At 38.7% G+C, this 24,503-nt stretch overlaps 4 protein-coding genes and 1 long non-coding RNA gene across 9 annotated transcripts in view; 2 read left to right on the top strand and 3 right to left on the bottom strand.

Moving 5' to 3' along the window:
• Nucleotides 1-2,029, bottom strand: part of tysnd1 (trypsin like peroxisomal matrix peptidase 1) — a 34,478-nt gene extending 32,449 nt beyond the window's left edge. For all 5 annotated transcript variants that reach the window (XR_004848027.2, XR_004848029.2, XR_004848028.2 and 2 more), the window contains exon 1: nt 726-2,029. Coding sequence is in view for 1 of the 5 variants with exons in the window: in XM_023278244.3 (XP_023134012.2) it covers nt 726-1,807 (1,082 nt within the window). In the remaining 4 variants the exon portion in view is untranslated. The remainder of the gene's footprint in view (nt 1-725) is intronic.
• Nucleotides 2,030-2,552: 523 nt separating this feature from the next.
• Nucleotides 2,553-8,122, bottom strand: sar1ab (secretion associated, Ras related GTPase 1Ab). Its single transcript, XM_023278266.3, has 7 exons — nt 7,902-8,122; nt 6,824-6,894; nt 5,137-5,256; nt 4,974-5,039; nt 4,763-4,866; nt 4,539-4,670; nt 2,553-3,780 (listed from the first exon to the last, which is right to left on the bottom strand). The coding sequence occupies exons 1-7, from the start codon at nt 8,105-8,107 to the stop codon at nt 3,664-3,666; spliced, it is 816 nt and encodes a 271-aa protein (XP_023134034.2). The 5' UTR covers nt 8,108-8,122; the 3' UTR covers nt 2,553-3,663.
• A 567-nt stretch (nt 8,123-8,689) lies between these two features.
• ppa1b (inorganic pyrophosphatase 1b) lies at nt 8,690-15,113 on the bottom strand. Its single transcript, XM_023278258.3, has 11 exons — nt 14,955-15,113; nt 13,853-13,917; nt 13,392-13,445; nt 12,392-12,511; nt 12,204-12,290; nt 11,301-11,427; nt 11,061-11,188; nt 9,954-10,039; nt 9,737-9,812; nt 9,609-9,648; nt 8,690-9,520 (listed from the first exon to the last, which is right to left on the bottom strand). The coding sequence occupies exons 1-11, from the start codon at nt 15,013-15,015 to the stop codon at nt 9,489-9,491; spliced, it is 876 nt and encodes a 291-aa protein (XP_023134026.2). The 5' UTR covers nt 15,016-15,113; the 3' UTR covers nt 8,690-9,488.
• A 508-nt stretch (nt 15,114-15,621) lies between these two features.
• Nucleotides 15,622-17,440, top strand: LOC118470859 (uncharacterized). Its single transcript, XR_004848031.2, has 2 exons — nt 15,622-16,737; nt 16,811-17,440. It is a non-coding gene; the product is annotated as an uncharacterized LOC118470859 (long non-coding RNA).
• Nucleotides 17,441-19,142: 1,702 nt separating this feature from the next.
• Nucleotides 19,143-24,270, top strand: eif4ebp2 (eukaryotic translation initiation factor 4E binding protein 2). The gene is made up of 3 exons (XM_023278277.3): nt 19,143-19,451; nt 21,772-21,951; nt 22,107-24,270. Exons 1-3 carry the CDS (start codon nt 19,319-19,321, stop codon nt 22,136-22,138), a joined length of 345 nt encoding a protein of 114 aa, XP_023134045.1. The 5' UTR covers nt 19,143-19,318; the 3' UTR covers nt 22,139-24,270.
• Nucleotides 24,271-24,503: the final 233 nt, after the last annotated feature.

Genomic DNA, 24,503 nt, shown 5'->3' with positions numbered 1-24,503 from the left:
AAATGAAGGCCCACTGTTTAAAATACGATTCGCTCATTTTTTGTCAATTCTTAACATTTTGGCGCTGGTGGTTTTCCTTTGTTGTAGCTAAAACTTCTTTAGGGGGCACCAAGAACTGTGATCAGAGGCAATACAGCTCATTAAAGGCCCTGAATCCACACAGGTATTTTAATTTATTCTGGATAATTAAGCCTCGAGTCAGGTGGAAGTCGTTGCTGGTAATAATATCACAATTGCAAACACAAATGCAGTTTAAAAAATATGGTGTAGATGCACATATGAGACCTTCTGATGGGTCTTAGTCCTGCATCTTTGTTGCAAAACAGCCTACAGGAAATTGAGGAAGATGTAAATGAAAGAAAGCACCTATATATAGCCCCAATAAATGAAAGAAATTTTAAGTTTTATATTTTAACAGTTTCAAAAGCTTTAACATACTAAAACTTAGTGCCACTAAATTAGCTTGTGAGGTTCAAAGAAAATATCTCAAAACCTTTTAACACTTTGACATAACATAGCAGGAAACTGAGGTGTAACCAGCAATATTCTAAAAATATAATATGCTCAAACAATGATGTACTGAGACACTTAAACAATACAGAGCTCATTTTAGTATCTAACAGATTTGGATTCATTTTCCCTTTAAATCAAATCTTTTAGTGTTCAGAGGATATGGTTGACAGCCTACATTTGAACAGGTTTTAAGATAGTAAACGTGCTGTCACCTGTCCTTGTGATGAAACTTCAGGGTGACTGTTGACTTCCCATTGACAACATGTCTGCAAGTCACAACCAGCTGAGAGGTGACAACAACCCCGGAGCCCCAGAACCGTCCACTGTCCACAAAGCACACAGTGGGGTATTTAACAGCTTTTGACCCTTGAGCAGTGGTGGACATGCGAAGGCCCGTTTCCCCCTGATGGAGCCAAACATCTCGGAGCGGATCTTGGGTGCTCGTGCAGTGGATGATGTTCCTGAAGATGGAGTGGACTGAGCAGACCAGAGCGAGGCCTATCCACTCATTCGCCTTCCAGCCAAACGGAGACACGATGAGCCCAATGAGACGCACATCTTCTGCACCTTTCACCACAAACAACCCTCCACCTTCTGTGCCTGGCAAGCAGCGGGCATCTGTGAGGATGACGGCGTTGTCCTCTCCCGCAAGGTTGCTGATGATACCTCTGCTGAGGGTGCCGATGAAGAGATCCAAGCAGAGGGAGCCAAAAGGTGAACCACATGCAACAACTGGACAGCCTTTCTGCAGGGATGAGCTGCTCTGCCAGGGGATGGTCGGTGAATCTGAGCTGCCGTCCACCACCACACTTGTCTTGAGTACAGCGAAGCAGCTGAGGAACTGGGCATCTCTCAGCAGCTCCTCATCCTCTTCATCGCCATGGAAACGCCACTGGTCAGCCTCTTGGAAAACTGCCTGGAAAGCCTGATTGAACTCCACACAGTTCACCAGCATAAGCAACTCGGCTGCAACTTCCCGTTGTCGTGTTGTTTTGCTCCTGGGGGGTGTGAATGCTTCTCCCTGCGCGCTCTGGTTGGCGTCCAAATGTCGCCGAGCGGAAACGCTGACGCGGATTTTAAGTTTGTCGCTGAAGCTGTGCGGTGACAGGAACCCGCAGTTCGAGGAGAGGAGCTCCCCGTTGGTAATAAACCGTGAAAAAGGGAGGCCGGTGCATATGACAGTTCCAGTTTGAGGATGGACGATAACTCCGCTGCAGCTCACAGGTTTCTTTGCTGAAAATGCCTCCGACACTTTAACTACACAGCAGCACCTCTCGACTTCCTGTAACTCCATGTCAACATATGACGATAACGGTGTTCAGCAAACTCAACACTCTGGACAAACGTCGAAAAAGCAGCGCATTACAAACAGCTACAGACCTGTGGTGACACAAGAGAAGTAACCTCCATACTGACAAGACATATGAGAGTTACTTCGAACGTCAACTCTTCTTTTATCGCAAAATTCTTCACAGCCTTGTGTAGTAACTTTGCCCGTTTGTAACTTCCTGGTTCTGTCTCGTCTAATCCTGTGATTGGTCAGAATCAGAGCCGACCAACGACTCTTAGCCAATAGAAAACAAGAATACAGGAAACAGCGGCTTCTTTACTCAGCATTTGAATTTTAAGAATAAGATCATACAATAATAATAATAATAATAATAATAATAATAATAATAATAACATTCTGCTCATTTATTCAGATTAAAACAGTGAGGTGCATACAGTTCCCTGGAGTAGTACACCATGTCCACAGCAGGGTACTTATTTCCTTTATGGGTTTGTTGCTTGTTGGCTGCAACTTTTTTGTAATCATTATACTGCGAACAGTGAATGAATGTATAAGTAAGCTGCAAACCGTTATTTGGTAATGTTTAACTGGGATTTTTGTGTAAGAAGTTATTTCTTGACAGTGCATCTTTCATTTTAAATCATCATAGTACGTATGGAATGATTTTATATAGTCCTGTGCCACTTCCGATCTTATCTAGCAATAACATCTAAACAATTCAGCAACAATGACTCAACCAGGGTTTAAATGATTGTCAAAAATATTTATTATGCTAAAACTTCACACATTACGTCCAACAAGAATATGACGTACCTTTTATACCTTTATCAATGCTTTATGTAGCATAAGTCAAGCCAGTTTTACTGGAAAATATAAATAAAATCTTATACACAAAACAACACATAATACTGAAAGGTAATTCCATGCATATGATGTGCATACACAGTTTTTAAGCACTACCCAAGTACTCTCATAATATCGCTGCGTGTTATTAGCAGCAACTAATCACAAAGTACTCAAGTCATTTCACAGAAATTACGCATCATGGAAACAGGTAGTTTGGCATCCTCTCTGCAGACAAGTAGTATGAGTTTGTTACATCACTTGGCTGTGCTGTAGTTATTTAACTATTTAACATGGTGCAGTATTAAATAAAGCTCCTCATGGCAAAAGTCAGCTAATGCACTCGTGGTCACATTCATACAATTGTCCTATAGTTGTAAACGTTCATGAATTTTAAAAAAAGAAACGTGCGATCAGGAGAAATGTCAGTATCCTTGGAGGTAGAAGGCTACTGTATTAACATTAACAAATATGGCACCAAAGTTTTGTAGCATTTTACAGAGAAACAACTGGAAACAACTGGTAGTTTAAGATTCCCATCTGTGCCAACAAATAAAAAGTTTCATTCTAAGTCAAAGAAGACTAACTCCAAGGCCACAATGTCAACTAAATTGACCTTCATTGTAAGTCAACACCGGCATCCAAAAATAAACCTGGGTCAGAAACTGGTTCACAGCAGCGGCATGTTCTATATGGAGAACAAAGTTCCCTACAAGCTTTAAGTAAAGGTAGAAACGACAGTACTGAAAATTATTCTCCACACTCTATCTGAATAACACACTGATGATTCATAACTTATCTTTGACCTTTTGTGTTATGACATACAGACATCTTTGAATGCATTAAGAGAACAGGGTATATTGATACAAAAACTACTTAAAATGTATTTCTTACTGGCAGTCAAAGTCCTACATATAGTATATTTTATAAAATATCTCGCTACTGCAGGTAGTTTTGTGTGGAACAGGTCTTTGTGTGCACATACAGCTAACAAAAGACTAATTTTAGAATGCCAATCAGTCGATATACTGGGAGAGCCAGCGGAAACCGTCTCCATATCCCTGCCTCTTCAGCACGCTACACATGAAAACCTCCATTGGCCTCAAATTCAGCTCCTTCAGTGACACAGTGCCCTGAAAGGAAACAATAATACACATGTAAAAACCCAGACTCGGTCATTTCGACTTCTTTTTCCATTCTCTTAAATTGTACAAAGAGCATCTCAAACCTGTAACTTTCTACATATTCTATAGAGGATAGCATCGTGTGATATTTGTAAAGCCTTCCCCTGACTCACTGACATGGATCCTTGAAACAAGCTTTCTAAATGGCTCACTGATGCATCATGTATCCATTTGCTCCCTTTTCTCTTTTGCTGTGAAACAGCAGGTGGTTAAGAAGATTTACACTAATGATGAGAAATGTGCCAAATGTTTCTCAACAGAATAATGCCCCCCCACTGGCACTGTATTTACCAAGACCGGTGATGATCTACGCACTGCTACACCTGCCCTTGGCGATTGAAATTTAAATCAGAAAATTCTGACTCGAATTAGAAAGAATAGAGGAGTAAAATATTACTAAGAAGCAGTGGAGACAATAACACTTTCTTCTATAATGTAATCTGGCCTTGCAATGGCTATGAAGTAGATTCACCTCACTGTTTTTATGCAGTGAAAATGTCCTTGGACAACCAGGCAGCATGTGCACAAAGGTACTACATATTTATTGAAAAGCAGAATAAAGAGATTGTCTCCAATGACTGCAAATACGTTTTATTGTTTCTACTACTTGAAATGGCACAGATGCATGTAAGCATCGTGTAGAAATGCACAAAAACCTGACAGGTTTCTGCTTTCACTTACATCATTTAATCCCACGTGTTCATTACCTTTCCAGTTGTATGTCCATGAAGACCAAACATTCCTCTGAGGGCATCCTCACTGATGGCCTCTGGGCGATCTATCTTATTCCCCAGTATAAGAACGGGGATGTTTGAGATGGTTTCATCTGTTAACAGAGCCTAAACACAAGAAAAAGGATCATATGTTGGTCAAACTGATGTGACTATAATATGTGTTGACATACAACGTGAATCCAATATAATTAACTCACATCCAGTTCAATTTTAGCCTCTAATAGTCGCTCATGATCAGCACAATCCACCAAGTACACTATTCCATTTATGGCTGGGAAGTAGTTCTTCCAGATCCTTCGTGCTGTGGGAGCAAAAGCACTTCAGTATTTATGTGACACAACAGCAAGTGCATGAATACAACTCTTGAAGAAGAAAAGTAAAGCTCAGTGGCACATTCTTTACTCCTACCTTGTGTATGACCCCCGAGGTCAAACGTCGTAAAGGTCATCCCAGCTATGGTCAGCTCCTCAGACGCTAAGGGCAGAGGGGAAGCACTGACTTTAGATAGATGATAAAGCAAGTAACACAAGGCTGACTGCTGAACTACAAAATGTCGAATCTCTGAATGTACTCGGGTATAGCGTTGGCATATGCTGTCCCAGCCTGTCGTCTCTGAGCATCTGGAGGAGCGTTGTTTTTCCTGCATTGTCTAGTCCGAGGAAAACCAGCTTGCCGGTCTTCTTGTACAACCCTGATGACAAAAAGGAATCAAATGGATGGGAATCTACTATAAAATGACTATAAAGTTTGATGATGAGTAGGAAAAAGAGGACTGGGAGCTCCCATAGTCATTGGACTTTTCCTTTTTTAGTCATACTAGTATATACAGGAATAGCACTGAAGTTAGAATGAATGTTTTATGACATACGAGTGCACATTGATTTCTATGTTTTTTTGTTAACAAGATAAAGCCAATTTGCAATCTGCATAATTGTGAGTATTTGGGCTGGAAAAGTACTATTTTCCATTTGTCATCCCCTACTGTCCTTTTCTGAGATTCACCTAGCGCTTCAGGTGGGTGACAAATTAAAAGAAAAACCAATATTAAGTATCTTAGTAAGATGCTGGGGGTCCATGTGCTACCATTACAGCCTCAATCTACCTTCACATTTATTCTCCAAGTCTCTAGACCTCTACCAAACTAAATTCTTCCAAATTATGTTCCCTCAGATGGTGTTTTGATGATGGTAGTAGAGAGCACTGTCTAGCAAGTCGGCCCATAATCTCCATAGTGTTTAGTCAGGTTGACATCTGGTGACTGCAAAGGCCATATCATATAATTTAGATCTTTTTCATACTCATCAAGCCTTTCAGTGACCCCTCATGCCTTATGGACAGGGGTGTTGTCATCCTTCCGGAGCCCTTCCTCTAAGAGTTGGCCCAAACCACACTAGCAAAATACCCCCTACTGCCTGACACGAGCCCCCGGATCCCCTCAAGCATTCAGGCTTGTATCGGTGTCCTGCTGTATGCTACAAATGCACTTGCCTACTTGATAATATGGTAAAGGATGACTCCTCTGATTGTATCACTTTCTTCACACTCCTACTATATTAACAACCTCTATATATTTGTCAAAAGACTGCTTTGGCTGTTACTTTGATTACATCCTGCATTGACATTCTCCGTCACCTGAAGACCAGCTGTTCTTCTGTTTTTCCTAACATAATGCACAAATGCACAAGCATCAGGTTCATCAAATGTCTCCTGTGAACCACAGTTTTCGACCTTAGCTACTGATGTCTTTCCCATAGATCTGCATGTAGATGTCACTGTGGTCAACACTCCTATTGACACACTAGCCAGCTGAGTAACCTCTACGACTGAAGCTCCTGCCATCAGTGACCCAACAATGAGCTCTCTTTTCAAAGCCACTTGGATCTTTTTGTCTGTCCACCTTGATATGGAATTAACTGGGCCTGCTGAACATTGTTAAACATGCCACAGAGCATAATTAGATGTTAATTGCTGAATTGTACTAGGCAGGGCACTTGTGTGAAAGCATCTACATTTGTTGCATTCCTTCACTCATTTATTTGGGGTTTTCCTTTAATTTGTCACTTGTCTGTATTTGTAGACAATTAGTTGTCATTTAGTACTTTTCTTGCACTAGTCTCATAGCACAGTATGTATTTACGCTACACACATTTTAAAACCATCCCAAATAGTCTAAAATATGTACACAGGAAAACATTATGTAGACTGCAAAATGTTGTAGGCTGGATGGACAAGAGTGATATTAATGTACTATACTTTACCTAATAGTTGCAAGACGCTGCTGAAGCCCCTGTAGATCCAACCAAATATAAAAGACATTTCTCTTGACTGCCTGAAATACAGAAAACTGAGATTACTCATTATGACACATCAAAGCAGAACACAGTGGACTATATCAGGCATCAGTCATTGTTTTGTTCAAGTTGTGAGATGCGTCCTCTCACTCAAACGCTCAAGTGAATGAATGAAAAATATCCCAAATGACAGAAAATAGAAGAATTTCAAACATTGTTGCAAAATGAAACTGTATTGCAGCACTGAGGATCATTGTTAATCATTATTCCTGAGCCTGGATTACACTTCTGGTATGTGTAAGCTCTGTGTAATCGCACAAGTTTTCAAGCACAGGAGAAAAGAAGCTAAACAACAAGCAATTTTTGGTGGTTTTTAAATGCTAGTTTGCTCTGAGTGCTGTCTCGCTCGGTCACGCTGATCTTCCTCTGACTATTTTTATGACAAGTTGTGGCAAGGACACTTGATCTGGGTGGTCACCCCCAGCTTCTCTCTCACTCACTCCCTCTCTCACTGACTCACAAACACCTGTCACTCTCTGTGAACTTCAAGTTGCAGGAACACTGAGGCCTCCAGTGACTAAGGTTTCAGGCAGTTACCCAATTGTTGATTACTTTAAAGCCAAAACTTCATATCCACTACAAATCACTTAATTCCTACCCCTGTGGATTAAAAGCGATAACAATTACAGGCATCAGTTAACCATCAAAAACCACATGACAGAAATAGCAGCAGGTTTTATTGCAATTCTCCATTCAGTACTCCATAATAAATACACATAAATAACACCGGAAAGCACGTCAGACCACTAAACTCACAACTAAACTCCTCAAAAACTGTGTTTTAGTGATTTTATGATTGCTGCCACAGTACGGCTTATTTACATGTAACGACATCAGCTGTCATTGAGTAAACGACAAATTTAGTAAACAACATGAGCGCGCAAGCTACACCAGTAACTTCATGATGTTAGAAAAAGGGCTTCAACAAGCAGAAAAGTGTGGAAAGTCAAACAAAGTTGACCGAATACATCATTTGCGGTTCTACCTTGTTTCTATCGAGACTGTGAACTCCTCGTCCGTCGGTTTATGGTCTGAGTCTGTCCGGTCGACTGACGTGGGGCGTCCGAGTCTGACTGTTAAACGGAATGACGTCACTGGGGCGGCTAATGAAGCGCGAGGGGCAGCGACCCACGCGTCACTAATGTTTAGTTTGTTTGTTTGTTTGTTTGTATTTGGATTAAAACCATCCATCTCTCCATCCTGTGTTTTACAACCGGATTTTTACTATAAGATTTAAAACGTCATGTTTCACAGTACTGACATATACAAAGGTATGTAAGTGAAAAAAACTCATTTATTTATAAAATGGCATTTCTTATTAACTATGCTTTCATGATAGATATCCTGAAATAAAGGAATGTAGTATTACAGTACAAAAATCTGCTGAAATAAGTAAAAGTAGTCATGTAAATTTTCTTTTGAAAAAATAAGTTTTAACGTATTTATTGATCGATTCACTTATATCAGCCATTATTCCAGTCATATTTATGTATTTTATTCATTTAATTGCCATACTATGAGTCAAAAGCTCTTTTAAAAATGTTGTAATAGTCTTAGATTTTTTTTTCATACATAACAAACCAGAGGAACCAATCCTGTCACCTTACAGGGCAGATATTCCATATCATAGTCCTTATTCAGAATCAGTTTTGGTGCCAGCATATATAGCTGAATTACTCAAGTACTACTTGTGTAGTGTGTAGGTGTAGGTGGCGGAGGAGTGTAGATAGAAGGACTTCACAGATTAGTGCATTATAAAGAAAGCAAAAGGTGTCGAGTTAAACTATGTTAAGGCCACAATTTATTATTTTCATGGGGAAAAAAATCTAAATATGTACCTTTGATACACAGAATTGAGTTTTCAGGGACACAATCAACTATCAGAGGGATGCCCTTGCTGAATATTTTGCTGTAAAGTCATTACATACAGCAAAGCATCTGCAGAATTAAGTTTGTCATGTACCACTCTTGCTAGTAATAGGAAAATACAGCACTTGCCTCATAGCAGAGTATGTATTTATGCTATACAAACCATTTGTTAAAGCGCAAAACCATCCCCAATAGTCTCAAATACAGTAAGTAAAGATAGAAAGTAGATTGCAAAAAGAGCGTTAAGGGGGCCAGTGAACACAAGGTGGCAGCATTACAACAATTTGGAAGTTCTATGTAAGGCAAGACTGCTTTAAAAGATAAAGAAATTTCTTTATTGTCCCCACACACCTCTCACACTCATAGCTCTACTCATTAAACTCACTTTGATGATAATTTACCCAGAGAAGCTTTATTAAAGCAGTTTATTCTCTTACAAGACACAAGTATCTACCTGTACACTGTTTATGACAGCACATCCCCAAAGAGATCTTTGTTAAATAAGTGAAAGTAAATTGGTCAAGACATGAGCACTTTTTGACTTCTCTTTTTCCCTACAGTATCTAACCACTATCCCTCCACCTACACGACAACCGCCGACCCACATCCAACCATCGCGTCACCCTGTTGGTTCCTAATGTGTCATCATCCTATTGGTTCCATTGACCATTTTCATTCTGCTCCAATCAGGACAGCTCCTGGATTACTTCTTCTCGTAGTAGAACCATTGGTCAACTGCAAATGAAAGCATGACAATTAATCAACACTGGTTGACTTCAGCAGAAATTCAATAATCTGGAAAGAATTATTTTATAAAGGCTACCAGATGAGGGGATGGGCTCTTCTTTTCCACAAGGAGATGTCTAAATAGAGAGAGAGACATCAGCTGAAGAAGACTTGTGGTAAAATTGATACAAGTTTGTGAAATGTGGTAAACAGAGTCTTACTTACCTCCCCTACAGCAGCTTTAGCTTCATTCGCTGAGCAGCAGAAAAGACTGTCACAGGCTGAGACACACGTGTTTTTGCTGTTTTGTTTGACAATATAGACATTTATATTAAACACAGTAATTTAGAACCAATATTTTATTGAATATCAGTGTATTTCTGTTCTAAAGGTAAATGTATTTTAGCCGAAGTCAAGCTAGAAAGAGAAATGCGGTGTTTACCAGTTCAGTTCTCCTGCATTCGTTTGCTGGGAAATGAGGTCTTTCCAGAAGTTGTGAGTGCTCTTGATTACTTCAATGGCAAAGTCCTGAAACATAAAACACCAATTACTTGGTTGAAAGTGTGGTATTCACAGTTAATTACACTGTAAATGTAGTGCACACTATCAACCGAACTTGCAACGACAAGTTCAACAAATTGCAATCCCTTGTAAACCTATCTTACTGCACTGCAAATTGGAAAGGGACCAAAGCAAAAAGGGGACACATTATGCTCATGTACAGCTCTATATTTTTACTGAGGAACTCCACTAGCGTTGTTGTGCCTGACTCACACTTCAGTCCTGATTTATTCCATACTAGCTGTTATGAAGCCCCTCAGTTTGGCGTCCGTCGGAAACAAGCAAGATTAGCGCCAAGCTCTTCAAGGCCTCCATCCCTAAAATTCCCCTTTCTTCTGATTGGCTGGCTAAATATCCGTCCGTACATGTTGATGCACAAATCTGATCTGGAAAATTAGAGTAGACAGCACGAACTTTCGCAGTAAGAAAGTGAATACTGCATTCAATACCTGCTTCTTGTGTGACTTCATGATTGATTGTCTTTCACTCTGCAGATATGTATAAAAAAAACTTGCAGGTATTCCCTGCTTTAAGCATATGTGTGAACTGCAGTTCCAACTTAAGTGGAAAACGTCTGCTGTCAGGAAATACCAAAGGTAACATGTTAAGAAAAAAGTACCATGGATTATTTGCATCCATTAAATACCCATAATAATACTTAAATAGACTGTTTTGCCAAGGAGACTGTGGGCTTGCTGTGCTTGAAGTAGATGAACAAACAAACAAATCTGTGACAAACTCACATCAGCTCATTGTTTCAGTAGAAAAGAATAGTGGAAATCAAGTATTCAGAGCCACCTCAAACGAACTATTCACAAGGATGACTTTTACATCTCATAATTTAAACCTTCTGCAACATTTAAATTAACATCTGACATTACAACGAAACAGAAAATAAGGAAAGGCATAATGTGTCCCCTTTAAGATTAATCTAAATCAATTTGTCAGATCCAAAATAATGACTGAATGAGGTGTGTTCAGTAGAAACCTTGTCTTTGAACTCGTCATTGAAAGCGAACCGATTCTCTGGCTTCCCGTCTGGCACTTTGTACCTCCTGAACCAGTCGACTGTGGCCTCCAGATAGCCAGGTTTCAGGCGCTGGACATCACTGATGTCTGGACATGGACAGAGCCAAAAAAAAACAAGTTAATGATGTGAGCAATGCAGCACTGCAGAGAAACTACAAGACCGAAAAAAAAGGGGATTTAAGTAAAGTGAGGCGCTTACTGTTCAAGCTGTTGGCTTCAGGGTCCTCTACATTGATTGCAATCACTTTCCAATCAGTCTCCCCCTCATCAATCATGGCCAGGACCCCAAGCGCCTTTACTTTGATTACCTCACCACGGGAGCACACCTAGACAGGACGTTTCAGGTGGTGGTTAATTTTGCCACATTCATGGAAAGCACGGAGAGTACTATATATTTTCCACTACAGGAATGTGTACAGGAGGTCCTCAGTTTACGACGTTTTGCCGTTACATCAGAAATGATTACGAGCTGGTCCTCGGTTTAACGTACAGCGTTACGGCATTATGTCGTTACGTCCGAACTGCTTCAGTGAAACTAGCCGGCAGACGAGTACGTTGTCATGCAGCGAACGGAGCAGATGAATACTGTATGTACAGTAGTAACACAGTGCTATAAGACGGCTTTGTTTACATTTGCCGCCACGTTGGATTATGCTACATTCACTATTTTCATTATGGCCCCAAGTGTAAGTCAGACTCTTTTTGTGTTTCAGAGTGAGCTAATGACTGTTTGCCATTACCGTAGTTGTACAAGTAAAATGATTGATATGCTGATGCACGTAATGGGTTTGTTTACATTTTCGCTGGTATTTTCCCACCGAGTTGTGTTTCAATGTGAGCTAATGACTGTTTGTCGTTACTGTAGTTGTATAAATACTGTAAACTGATCGATATCTTGATGCATGTAATGGCTTTGTTTACATTTTCACCAGAGTTCCAACTTCCGATGAAAATCGACTCACGTCAGACCGTAGGAACGGAACTCAGATGTAAGTCGAGGACCCCCCTGTATAAACGTTAGAATCATGCATCACTGCGACTCTTTCTGTGATACATGACAGACGTTTACTTGAGACTGTAATATCATCAGCCAGTGTTGTACCTTACTGCCAATTTCACAGACATCAATGGGATCATTGTCACCACAGCAACCGGTGTCTCCGTCTTTATGAGCTGGATCCTCCCATGTCTACAACATGAGAGCAGAATTAAATAAAACGATCAAATGCTTGCCGTTTTTCATCGTTACAACACATGACTAATTCATACATCATCACACAAAATATTGACCTGTGGAATGGCTCCATAGTTCCAAATGTAGCCCTTGTGAGGGAAGACATTGGCAACATATCGCAACTTGCCCTTCTTCACATCTTGCTTAATTGGGTTCAAGAGGTCTTTTGTTGCAATCTGAAAACAGTGAATTGGTATGATTACAGACACAATGAGAGTTAAACACATATTATTCATGCTTAATGGACATAAATGGATAAATTCATATCATTCTTTTGTATTTCCTGTGCATATTTCTTTAGCTGATACATTTTCTTTTTTAAATAAGAGCTCTGCAGGTCTGCTTAAAGCTGCACAATGCAGAAAACTACAAAATGCAAAAATAGGAAGATCAGAATTGAAAAACCTACATCTGCAAACATGCAGCTCTTCCTTCTAAGGCCTCTTTCACCACAAGAGCATATGCTAAAAGCTACAAGTAGAATTGTATTGTAGTTTCACATGAAAATCAACCCCAACTTCCCTAATGGAAGTCCTCCATCTAACCCATCGCAACACCACATCCTGATCTCATTGTGGACTTTGTTACTACTTGTTAATAGTATCTCATCTGGTCAGTATGAATTAGGAGGTGCAGAAGTCTAGTTTCCTCTCAGACCACCTGAATCACAATACACTGGAAAATTAGTATGAAAATATTGCCCACTGATGTCAAAAAATACATCCTACTCTGTTATTAAGAAAACAGAGATAAATGCCATAACAACAGTGTTAACTGAGTGCTAATTTATGTTAAGCAATTTTCTGTTTCACTTTCATTATCATTCATTCAGGATATCAGCATTCATTATGATTCATCGTCCATCCTGTTCTCTAAATACCAGCACAGGCCATTAAAGCAACACAGCAGTCGACCTCTAATTACATATGATTTTTGTGACTGGATGAATGTACCATGGGCACAAAAAATATGATAAATACATTGAGGTCAAGCTAAAGCCAAAGCAAAATCACATCAAAACCCAATGCTATAAGATTATTTAAAAAAAAGTTTTACCTCCATTTTTGCATTCGTCCATCTTGGTACTTCAACAACCATGTGAAAGATGTTCTATTAGACAGAAGAATGAAATTACTTTAAAATTCCATATTCTTACCTTACTATACTCGTAAAGAGACAGTTTCAAACCAAATCATCCTTAACCAATTAATATGAGATATGATAACTCTTATAACACAAATAGGACTAACCGTTTCAGACAGATAACATAATCTATCGCAATCACAAGAGGTGTCGACATAGCGCCGAGAAAATACAGAGTAAAGGCCACTGCTTTGCAAATAGACTGTGACCTTGCTATGTTGAAGTGTATTACATAAAACAGTACTGTGCCAATAGAACAGAGATACTACAGCTACAAATTGACAGCAGCTCTGCAGGTTGGATTTAACCGGAGGGTAGATTTAAATTATGCACGCGTATTTGCATTTTAAATGAGGTAAAGGTGCTTCCTTTACCTGGCTCTCATCAGCATACATGGGTATGTCGTGGAATGGTGAGATGTACTTTCCATCAGCATTTTCTGGAAGACAGGAGAAATAAATTCAACACCATGTGAATATGTCAGGTGGATTACAGCTGCTTTTTGTCTTTCTGATGTCTACAAATTCACCAGGGATATACAATTGTGAGATTTTATAGTTTTTTTTTATGATTGCTAACTTTCACTTGTCAAAACACCTCACAGATTGCTCAAGGTGTGTTATGGATTGTACAACAAGAAATACAAGAAATTACATATGTCACTGTTCATTAACCAGTCAGTGCAGATAATAGACAAGGCGGTGCCAGGTTAACTTTCAGTTAAGAGCTTACTGCATACAAAAGTTGCTATTCATAGTTAACCAATGTTATCTGAGGATTATTTTGCCCACGTGTTATTAATGTAAAGCCCTTAGAGTGCATTCAGTGTTACAACGTGATTATAAAGTCTACTGATTTGAGCTTCTTCTATCACATCTGGGACATGACCTAAAGCTATCTTCAAAATCTGTAAACTGTGAGACAGCAACACTGAAAACAACTGTAAAAATGTTTTTAATCATTAACCTGTCTGTGGACTCAAAACGAACATTTTGTCCAACGGGCAACAACAGACTTATTAACTTATTATTATCGATGAGGGCGCTGTCTCAGCACCACAGAGCTTTCATTATCTTGAAGCCAGATGACGTGTTGAAGCACCTTACGCGATTTCCCGAAGGAAACAACTTCCTTCTACAAAGTCCAGTCAATAATACAGATGTGAGGTCGACAATGGGACATTAATAAGTCAGTTCACGTTACAGCATTACAGGGCAAGACTGGAAGAACCGGTTACTGCAACTTGAATGAATCCAAAGAAGGTCTTAAGAACGAACAATGTGCAGTTTTGGCGTGTTGTTTTACTGCAGGGTCGTTAATCATCGTTAATACTGACTAAATGAAACTAAACAGCAGGAAGAAATAAGTGACACGTGGGAGGGAGGTTGCGGCTCCGGCCCCGCGGTGTTTTGCTGTGAGTCTTCAACGCAGCGAACAAACACAAAACTTTAATATTTCTACTCGTTTTCTACTTACTGAAGAACAGGCGGTAGTTCAGGGAGTTCGGGTTTCCCCTTTCTTCTACAGTGAAGCTCATGTTTAGGTGCAGGTCTATGTTTCTATCGGGTTCTGGGATGGAGGATGGCGGCGGAACTAGACGTCTGAGCTGAGGGGTGGGTTGTCACGGAGGGCACAGCGCATGCGCACTAAGCTAATGCTGCCTTCGATGGCTATCGGAAATATGAAGCTTTACAGAGAGCTATGGAGATGCCTTCGCTAATACAATAAATTCGGTGTGAAGGGCAGAATTGTGAATAAAAATAGAACTAATGTCAAAGTCTATCGAAGGAGAGAAACACCATTTGTAAAATATAATAACAAAATTAATAATAAACTTTATTTGTTTAGCACCTCAAAAACAAAGTTACAAAGTGCTTTACTATGAAGAGCAACATTTGAAGAGACATATTTACATACATACATGAAAATATATATATGTATGTATATGTATATATATATGTATATATATATATATATATAATATATATATATATATATATATATATATATATATATATATATATATATATATATATATATATATATATATATATATATATATACTTTCTCATTCATTTGAATGAGAAAGTGTGTCCAAACTTTTGATTAGTAGTGTATAATAACAATAATTTACCTTAATTCAATAGCACCTTTCAAAACCAAAATGACTAGTTGTTTCCAAAAGAGAAAAAAACAATACAACATTTTTAAAAAGACAACAAAACATTAGAAAAGACAATACAACATTAGAAACTTGCAGCAATGAAACATTCCAAAAGACATTCTAAAATATTATGCAATTGCCAGTCTGTACAGGTGAGTTACTTAAAGCTTCTTCATCTGAAGCACTGACTGACTCAAACAACAAGCATGACACATGCTATGATCTGATATTTTAGTCATCAAGTTATTATGTATATCATATTAAAAGCTTTATTGCAGCTAATGACTACAATACTAATAGCTAACGGGCTGAATGTATTTCTGAATATATTTTGATATTCCTAAATGAATTAAATTAATCAGTTAGTGTCTTTCAGTACTTGGACATCATGATCTTTTCTTATGGACAACCCACCCATCTCTGTATTTCGCTGAACTTTTGTAAGAAGCCACATGTAGTAGAAAACCACTTCCACACTCTAATAACACAGAAGTGACCATATAGTCCTCTGATTTATTTCCCAAAAGTCTCCAAATGCCTTTATTTAGATGTAAAAAAAAAAAAAAAAAAAAAAAAAAGCACTCTCTGAGTCATATACTGTGTATGTGAGCATTGTCTCTGAAGAATGAATTCATGGTCCAGCACAGAATCTTGCTATTAACTTAGTATGTTCTATATACATTAGTAAATCATTTTAGTGAATACTTTTAAGGATGAGTAAGCATGCAGTGAGTAAACATTGTGGTAAATTAAGACAATGGACTCATAATCTACAAAGATAATGGCTGACCTCATGTAGCACTTGTGGACTGAATGTCAACATGTATTATATGTCCTCAAACAAAAGATTTTTAGAGCCAACTCACTATTTATGTCACAGCCATAGCTTAAGGCTGTGGCTGTGGTAGTGCTCTCTCCTCCCTCGGCCCTGCTCTCTCTCTCTCCTAGGTGTGTTCGTGGTGAAGCTGGCAGCAGGTGTGTTGCATGATAATCAGCAGATGAGCTGCAGGTGGGAGCTGGGTGATTGGTCTCTGGGCGTCTCCACAGAAGTAGACTGCAGCAGTCATTCAAAGCTGGAGCGTTGTCTAATCTCCAGTCAGTATGGGGAGTAGAACTGTCTTTGCCACCAGCCTTTTAGACTTTTATTAATCCTGTTTTCTATGTTTAGTGAAAGCTGACTCCTGCCTGCTGGTTCTGGAATCTTCTAGCCTGCTGGTCCTCTGCTCTGCCTTGGATTCTGTTCTGATGGAGGATTCCACCTCTCGCCAGCTTCGTGCTGGGAACCACAGGCTTCATCTGGACGGAACACTCTGGGAGAAATACCTACTTTCTATGAACTCTTGGACACCAACAACCTTCCATGTGTTGAGTTCCTGAAAAGGGAGAGAGCTGAGAAAAGCCAGGCCAAGGACTGAATTCCTACTCGTCACCTAAGTTTCCAAGCCTTGGTATCACCAGACTATTCGTATAACATTTTGTACATCGAATTTTACAATCTGCGTTCTGTACTTAATATTATTTGTTTTATGCTTTGCATAAAATAATTTTTTAGTCTGGGGATCTTTGTTCAGGATTAGAGTCTAGGCTGGGTTAAGTTTTTGTCTTTTCAGTTGTTCTCCTGCCTTGGTTATACCATACGTGGGTTAACCGTAGTTTAAGTTCTCATCCTCGTGTAGTTCTCCTCCGTACCACTAGATGGTTTTTGGTTTTCTTGTTTTAGTTTAGTTCCTGAGTTTGAGTTCTATTTCCGGTTCCTGTATTAATTATCTTGTCGTAAATAAAGCATCGCTAAAACGTCTGTCTGACTGCGGTCTCATTTCCTGCTCCTGAGCCTTTTCGAACCTGCCGTAACAATTTATAACCAAGAATATGAAACTTTAATTCCACAGTCTTGTCTCATCGTATGTCTAGCAGGTACCTGCTGCTTTCCCACTCCATTGAGCTTAGCACTCATTGCTGAGACAGGTTTTGAAATCTTCCTGCAGAGTGATCTGCCAGAATCTGCAGTCTCACTGCCAGAATCTGCAGTCTCGCTGCCAAAACTGTCTCAATACACGTTTTCTCATTTTCACAAGCTGGAATCTCTTCCAGTTGAACTAAAGTTGTAGAGGCCACGATACGTGATCTCAAGTGACTGATTCTTGGCTGGTGCCTTTACATCAAGTCAAACACCTGAACAAGTTACAACAGGAAAGTTTCTGTGCATGTCGGGAATTTTGGCGATTTGACCAAAATAATAAACAGACCATTCCCGCTGTTCTGAGTCATTATACACAAATAACAGAACTGCCTGAATATAACAAGAAATGGTCCAAAGGTACTGTACGTGCATCAAATAATCTTCAGCAAGTTTCAGAATAATCATAACTCCACATTAGAAAATCTGGATCATGAACTTGTCTTGAAGTTATTCTTGCACAGCGTTTCGGTACTGCCAATCTTATCAATGAGCAGCTTCTTTGTAGATTGTAACTTTGGAGACTATCTTTAACCCTTAAGGTTTGAAATCTATTGGTTATAATTGCTGTTGTAAAATCGTTACTATTCCAGTTTTAGTAAAGAGAAAAAAATTATGGTTGACTTCAGAAAGTATTTTACACAGCGTATTTAAAAGTAGCTTTTTTATTTTGCTGATTTTTCTGGTTTTGTTAAATACTGAAAATAAATATTAAAGCCACAGAAAAGGGTATTAATTTACATGTTAACCCTATTAAAAATAAAATTAAAAAAAGACAGGCCAAAACTGTATACATATTAAAAATCTGTATTTTTACCAATGGTAATTTATTCTTTTACAGTATTTAACTGCAAAATTACACTATTTTTCAATTAAAAATAATTAATTTTGAATTATTTGTTTTCCATTAATTAAAAGCAAAATTATGCATATTAAGGGTTGGAAGTGATAAATTCATTTTAATAGTTATCTCACAGATTTTAAAATAACATATGGTCAGATACAAGAAAACTAGTTACTATTTACATACGATTGAAAAAAAACTCATACAAAAAAACAAGTCTATACCTTTGAACACTGTCCCCAATCAAAAATATGTAATTTTACAAATAACAATTTGTTCTGTCACAATGTGTAACCATAAAATCACAGTTTCGCAGTATGTAAATCAGACATTGTAGTTATTCCAGTTTTTAATGTTGCAGTATTAAATCGTTTCCTCTTTTTTTTCTGGCACATTTGCTACCAGTTTTTTTTTTTTTTGGGGGGGGGGCTTTAAACAGAATTTTTTTACAGTGCAGATTCAAGTTGCTCTATGTTGTCCACTTTATAAGTTGTGTTAACGTAGGTAAATATTGTCTATTTTCAGCGTCAGCAGAATTTCAGACGGAGAACTAAAAAAAATGTAAATACATCTGTATCAAAAAAAAAACACTATAAGTTTCTAAAAATATATGTCCAAAAAAAAAGAAAAAAGTAGGCTGGTACCGTGGTGACGCTTCCCGCCGCTGACTTCACATCCTCCCGCAGCCTGTCGTGCTTCCTGCCTTTGCTGAGGGAGGGGACGGTGCTGACGGCTGGGAGGACGAAAGGAGAGACAAGAAAGCCTTCGGGAAGATAAAAGAGAGTGGGGAACGGCCCGGGTTTCCACCGTCCGTCGGGAAATAAACACCCCAATTTTCTGTAGCTGCTGGATTTGTCACCGAATCGGCGCTGAAAATGTCGACCAGTCGTCAGCTTAGCGAGAGCAGGGCCATCCCGACCAGGACGGTGTTGATCAACGACACAACGCAGCTACCTCATGACTACTGTACCACCCCTGGAGGCACTTTATTTTCTACCACTCCCGGAGGTAAAGGGATATGCCGTGTGCTTTGGTGTCGTTTTGCAGAAAATGGAGGGTAATTAGCTGTTTTGTGGTGCTTGTGCTCTCAGCTAACCTTTAACTGCTGCTGTCAGTGTGGCCTATGCTGCCTTGTCATCCTGATCAAAACAAAAACAAAGCTAAGACCCTCCCCCGTGGTCTGTAGCTGCAGCCTGATTGGCTGATTTGCAGCGCAGAGATTTTGAGCGTTACCTGATACTGTATTTAAAGAAGGTGAAAATGTTTTATCTGCCAGTCATGACAAATAGGAACTAGACATCAAGTGACTAAAAGCAAATATTGTGCACCAGCTGTGTAACATATTGCTGGAACACAGCCAGATGCATGATTCAATACAATAAATATAAGGCCCTTCCTAGTAGGTAAGTACAATAAATCTAGGAAGATTATTTTACAATTATCACAGTTGCTTTGACTCACAGGAATGTTACACAGTCTTCCTGCTAAGGCACATATTTAAAACTTTCATTATCAGTTTATGTTGCTTATAAAATGTCAGAAAATAGTGTAATTGTTCATCACAGTTCCCTAAAACCAGCAGTCCGAACAACAAAAGATGTGGAATCAAACTCGTCACAGTTTCAGATTTTCTTTCAATCATCCATGTCAGCTCTATTTCAAATACATGTTTTCTTTGAGATATGTCTGTGTACATTGTAAGTCATTCTGGTAATAGAAATCCTAAAAACTTGAGTGAAAGCAACTGTACTTTTTCTGAAGTTTCAGCTCTCATCCAAGAGGCTTCTTCAGTTCTAACTGATTAAAAGGGATATATACACTGCTCAAAAAATAAGGCAACACTTCATCATCACAGTGTAACTGTACTTATGCTCTGTTTTCTTAGGAAGTGCACATTTTACATTTCTGCTTATACTGTTTCTACTTATGTTTACATTTCTATATGCATATTTTTCTACTTATGTTTATCTTTGCATTTTGTACTTCATATATTTCGACTATATAAGACTTTGAATGGAAGCAGCTGTAACGTCAGCAATTTCCCCTCAGCTATCAATAAAGTATTTCTCATTCTGATAACAGCAATTCAGATAAACTTCTGGGATATCGATGTGTCCAGTAAGGAAGCATAAATGGATGAATAATTTTGGTTTCCACTGCATTCTTACATCATTTTCTTCTCAATAAATTACACAGTGTATATCAATGATTTAAGGGTTCCCTTAAATTTTTTGAGCAGTGTATATGTTGCTATAAATTGTCACCCAGAATTGACACGGCCGCTTACAAGCCAAGACTTACATGCCTTATGGTCGGAATGATTGTAGTCCTGCCAGGTTTTGCAACAATGTTTTGTTAGCAACTGTTTAGATTAGTATTATTTATAACCGTGGTTCCTGGGGGCTGTAGAACAATTGCAGGGAGGATGCACATAGCAAGAGGGAAAAAATGAAGTGAAACTAAACTTGACCTTCTTCACGTCTTACAGGTGTTGCTGATAAAATTAACTGTGACATTTCATTGCAAAAATGATGGGAAATGAGCCATTGTTAGAGTTTTAGTTCCACCAGTGTTTTCCTGTTTTGACAAGCCAAAATATCTGCTGTGCATATAAGGACGATAAATAAAGAATGGTGTTATGCCAACATGGCTTCCAAGATTTAAGTTCACCACTTCTGTTCAGAAAGCAACAAAAAAGTTCAAGATAGACAGATTCTGAAAGAAAAAAAAATTGTTAACTTGGCATCCAAATAGCTCAACAGGTTGAGTGGGTGACCCATGAACAGGGGCTATAGTCCATGACACAGTGGCAGGAGTTCGATTCCAGGTCACAGCACTTTACTGCAGATCTTTCTCCTATTCTTCTCCCTACTTTTCTGTCTGCCTCTCTACTTCCCTGTCGAATAAAGCCTACAAAAGGCCCAAAAAAAACTTTAAAAGAATTGTTAGCTTATTACTCAGAAAAGTCTTGTGTTTACGGTGTGTCTAAATTCTGGCAGTTTGGGGAGTTCAGTTTCACTTTTTCAAACTGAATATAATAGGAGATATGTGCAGAAAGAAACATTTTTTAAAAAACTGTTTATATTTTTGATTATTTCTGCTGTTTTGGTTTAGAAATCTGATGGCCATCATCTTGCTTTTTATAGTCAAACACCTTCAACTGCCACTGAATAAACTGCAGATGAATGTGTTTTGCTATAAAGCTCTTGTTATAAGACGAGTTACTGCTTGTAGACAGGGTGTCTGGAATCTGAGCCGTCTAGAAAAAGACCAGCTTTTTGAGTCGCAGCACATTTGAGTGACAGCAACTTGACGTGTCCTATTTCAGGAACCCGGATCATCTATGACCGTAAGTTCCTGCTGGACAGGCGTAACTCCCCCATCGCCCAGACTCCCCCGGCTCACCTGCCTGTCATCCCCGGAGTGACCAGCCAACATGTCCTGAGTGAGAACCGGAAGAATGAAGCTAACAACCACATCAACAACCATGATGGCAAACCCACAACCGGTGAGAGTAACAATATAGAATTAGTGTGTTTAATTTGTGCAGTCTGTTGTTTCTGATGTCATTATTCCATAGACCAACAGCTATAATCATATATTAATCCAGCCTGTTCCAAACGTGTCTTAATGTCTTGTTGTCCTTTTTGTTTTGCTTTCAAGGCGATGATGCTCAGTTTGAAATGGACATCTAACAGAACGAAACCACACCAGCAAAAGGAAATGACCTGGCATCACGCGTGTCAGTGGCTTGGCTTGTAGAAAACCAATGTTGTGAGCCCTCATGGCAGCCATCTTCTTTAGCTCTTTGTCTCACTGCTGGATGTAATGTGTGTAAACCATGGGGATACAGTATATCATACATACAGGTACCGTGTGGCCAACTCTGGAAAGTAGGTTTATCTGAATCTATTTCCATGGTTACCAGTCGCGGTACAAATCAACAACTACACAACAAGGGAGCGGGCCTGAATATTACAAACACAGACAAACAAAGCTGTCCAATTAGGAGATTGCAGTGCTCATCCTACAGCTTCCTGTAAGCCCTTAACAGAGCAGAGCACCCTGTAAAACCGATCAAACTCCAAGTTAATTCGGGGAGAATTTTTAGTAGTGGTTCTTTTTAGTACTGGCCTTAGAATCAGTCAAAAGCTTTGATATTCATCACAGTCTTTGGTTTTGAAGACCCTTGTAAACATGTTATTTAAGTGATTATATTTTTTTCCTGTTTGGTTTTTGGAACTACTTGAAAAGCTCCACGATCTATTATCAGTTGGATCGCTTAGTTTCGAGTGATGGTATGTAAAGGGATGCTGTGTTGCTTCTGTTTTCCAATTAGGTGAAGATTTCATGCCATTCCAGGATTTTAGTTTCCATTATCAACACAAGCCTGCGTGAGTTTCTCAACCTTTAGGGGGAAAACGTTTTTTAAATGAATTATGGGCTGTGATTGAAACTGTTTCATAGTCATCAAACGATTGTATTTCCCATTGTTACGTAAAGATAATTATAAATCGGGCAGTTTAAAGGAAGCTTTTCATTCAGATTTCAGTTTCAACGCAGTATAACAATGCGAAGCCACTCGATTTATCAGCATTGTGGCCTCGCTATGAATTTTATTTACACATTTCTCATCTGCCAAGAAAAATTACTACACTTTGATCTAACTTGTTGTGTTGGCAGGTGCTTTGTGTGCATAATTTGGTAAATCTAAGGAGGAGGTAGTACTTGGCACCATCTGCCAGGTGTTTTTGAATATACAATATCTCAATAACACCATTTAGAACATCATGGAAATAGTTAATATCCCATTGTTAATTTTTTGGGTGCAATTTTGAAAAAAACTTGAAGAAAATCCAGATGTTTTATATGCATTTTATTTTTTAATACAGTTTCTTAGTATTGAGGGTATTTGTTTGGGTATAAGCACTGTCAAGCCTTTGGATTTGTCAGAAGGAACCAGAAAACATAGTTTGCATCAGGGCTCGATAGATGGTGTCCCTTCATCTACAGATCTGTCCCCAGTGTCCTTAATCTGTTTTACATTACCTTTTTCTTTTCATGAGTCATGCCCGCCCATGCCTTACTTTACATGAAATGCAGTAACTAAAACTAGGTTCCTTTTCATCAATTTGTACTTTCCAACAGATGTTTATTTTTTCACTGTAACATTGAACAGGTAACATTGTACTTGGCAATTGAGCGAATCAAATAATTTTTTAGTTTTATTCTCAACAAAATGTCCTTCCTCAAACAGCTGTGACGCTGTACACGTCTTAGTGGGATTCTGTTCAGATGGCAACATGGAAAGAGTACCGCATACATTTTTTGTCCCAATTATTTTTATTTTTTTTTACACCACAATCATAGTTTTGTTAGCTAATTGTACTCTATTTGAGTAGCAGCTCTAAATTTGGTACATGAATCACCATGAAGTTCCTGTTTTTCATTTGAGTTTGTTTCTCTGTATGACTGGAACCACTGAATGATGTCTATCAAAGACTTTTTTTTCCTTTTTGGCTTTGTAATTAACTCTGGCCACGTTTGGTGACAAATACATTGAGGGGTTGTTCGAACCCAGTTTGCATTGCACATTTTTGCCGATAAAAGTCTTTATACTATGGCATCGTAATTCAGATGGCAGATTTATTTCAAATCCGTTTGGTTTGACAAAGAGGGCTTTAACATTATGTGTTGAAAGAGATTTGAAACAAACTTACTGTAACCTTCTGTTCTGATTTTAAATAACTTTATTTTAAAATGAAACTCCAATGCCAGTGGACACTGTTGCTGCAAGATCAATAAAATTCCGTAACAAAGTATATAAGATGCTGTCTTCTTAATTGTCTCTGTTTTGTGTAGTTGTTTTTAGATATTTTGGGATCATTGAACATAACTTAGTAACAGCCATTAGTGTCACTCAGTTTGAGTAGGAAAGAGTCTTATCATTATGTTCACAAAGAGTAGAACTCCATTTCCACATCTGAAAGGCCACATCACAAGTACGTAGCAACTAAAAATACAACCTTTTATATGCATTTTGTGCTCTTTCTACAAAGC

The sequence above is a fragment of the Amphiprion ocellaris genome, chromosome 16, assembly GCF_022539595.1.
Source record: "Amphiprion ocellaris isolate individual 3 ecotype Okinawa chromosome 16, ASM2253959v1, whole genome shotgun sequence".
Taxonomy (NCBI): Eukaryota; Metazoa; Chordata; class Actinopteri; family Pomacentridae; genus Amphiprion; species Amphiprion ocellaris.
This window is presented reverse-complemented; position numbering and strand designations above follow the sequence as displayed.

Excerpts from the sequence above, each read along its gene's own strand:
- sar1ab (XM_023278266.3), bottom strand. The coding sequence starts at position 8,107 with ATGGATGGTTTTAATCCAAATACAAACAAACAAACAAACAAACTAAAC. Across the intron at positions 6,895-7,901 it reads ACAGTCTCGATAGAAACAAG|GCAGTCAAGAGAAATGTCTT; the intron begins GTAGAACCGCAA and ends TCTGTATTTCAG. Across the intron at positions 5,040-5,136 it reads TATGCCAACGCTATACCCGA|CGTCTGAGGAGCTGACCATA; the intron begins GTACATTCAGAG and ends CTCTGCCCTTAG.
- ppa1b (XM_023278258.3), bottom strand. The coding sequence starts at position 15,015 with ATGAGCTTCACTGTAGAAGAAAGGGGAAACCCGAACTCCCTGAACTAC. Across the intron at positions 11,189-11,300 it reads TGAAGCCAACAGCTTGAACA|ACATCAGTGATGTCCAGCGC; the intron begins GTAAGCGCCTCA and ends GTCCATGTCCAG. Across the intron at positions 9,521-9,608 it reads AGAGCCCATCCCCTCATCTG|TTGACCAATGGTTCTACTAC; the intron begins GTAGCCTTTATA and ends TTTCATTTGCAG.
- eif4ebp2 (XM_023278277.3), top strand. The coding sequence starts at position 19,319 with ATGTCGACCAGTCGTCAGCTTAGCGAGAGCAGGGCCATCCCGACCAGG. Across the intron at positions 19,452-21,771 it reads ATTTTCTACCACTCCCGGAG|GAACCCGGATCATCTATGAC; the intron begins GTAAAGGGATAT and ends GTCCTATTTCAG. Across the intron at positions 21,952-22,106 it reads TGATGGCAAACCCACAACCG|GCGATGATGCTCAGTTTGAA; the intron begins GTGAGAGTAACA and ends TTTGCTTTCAAG.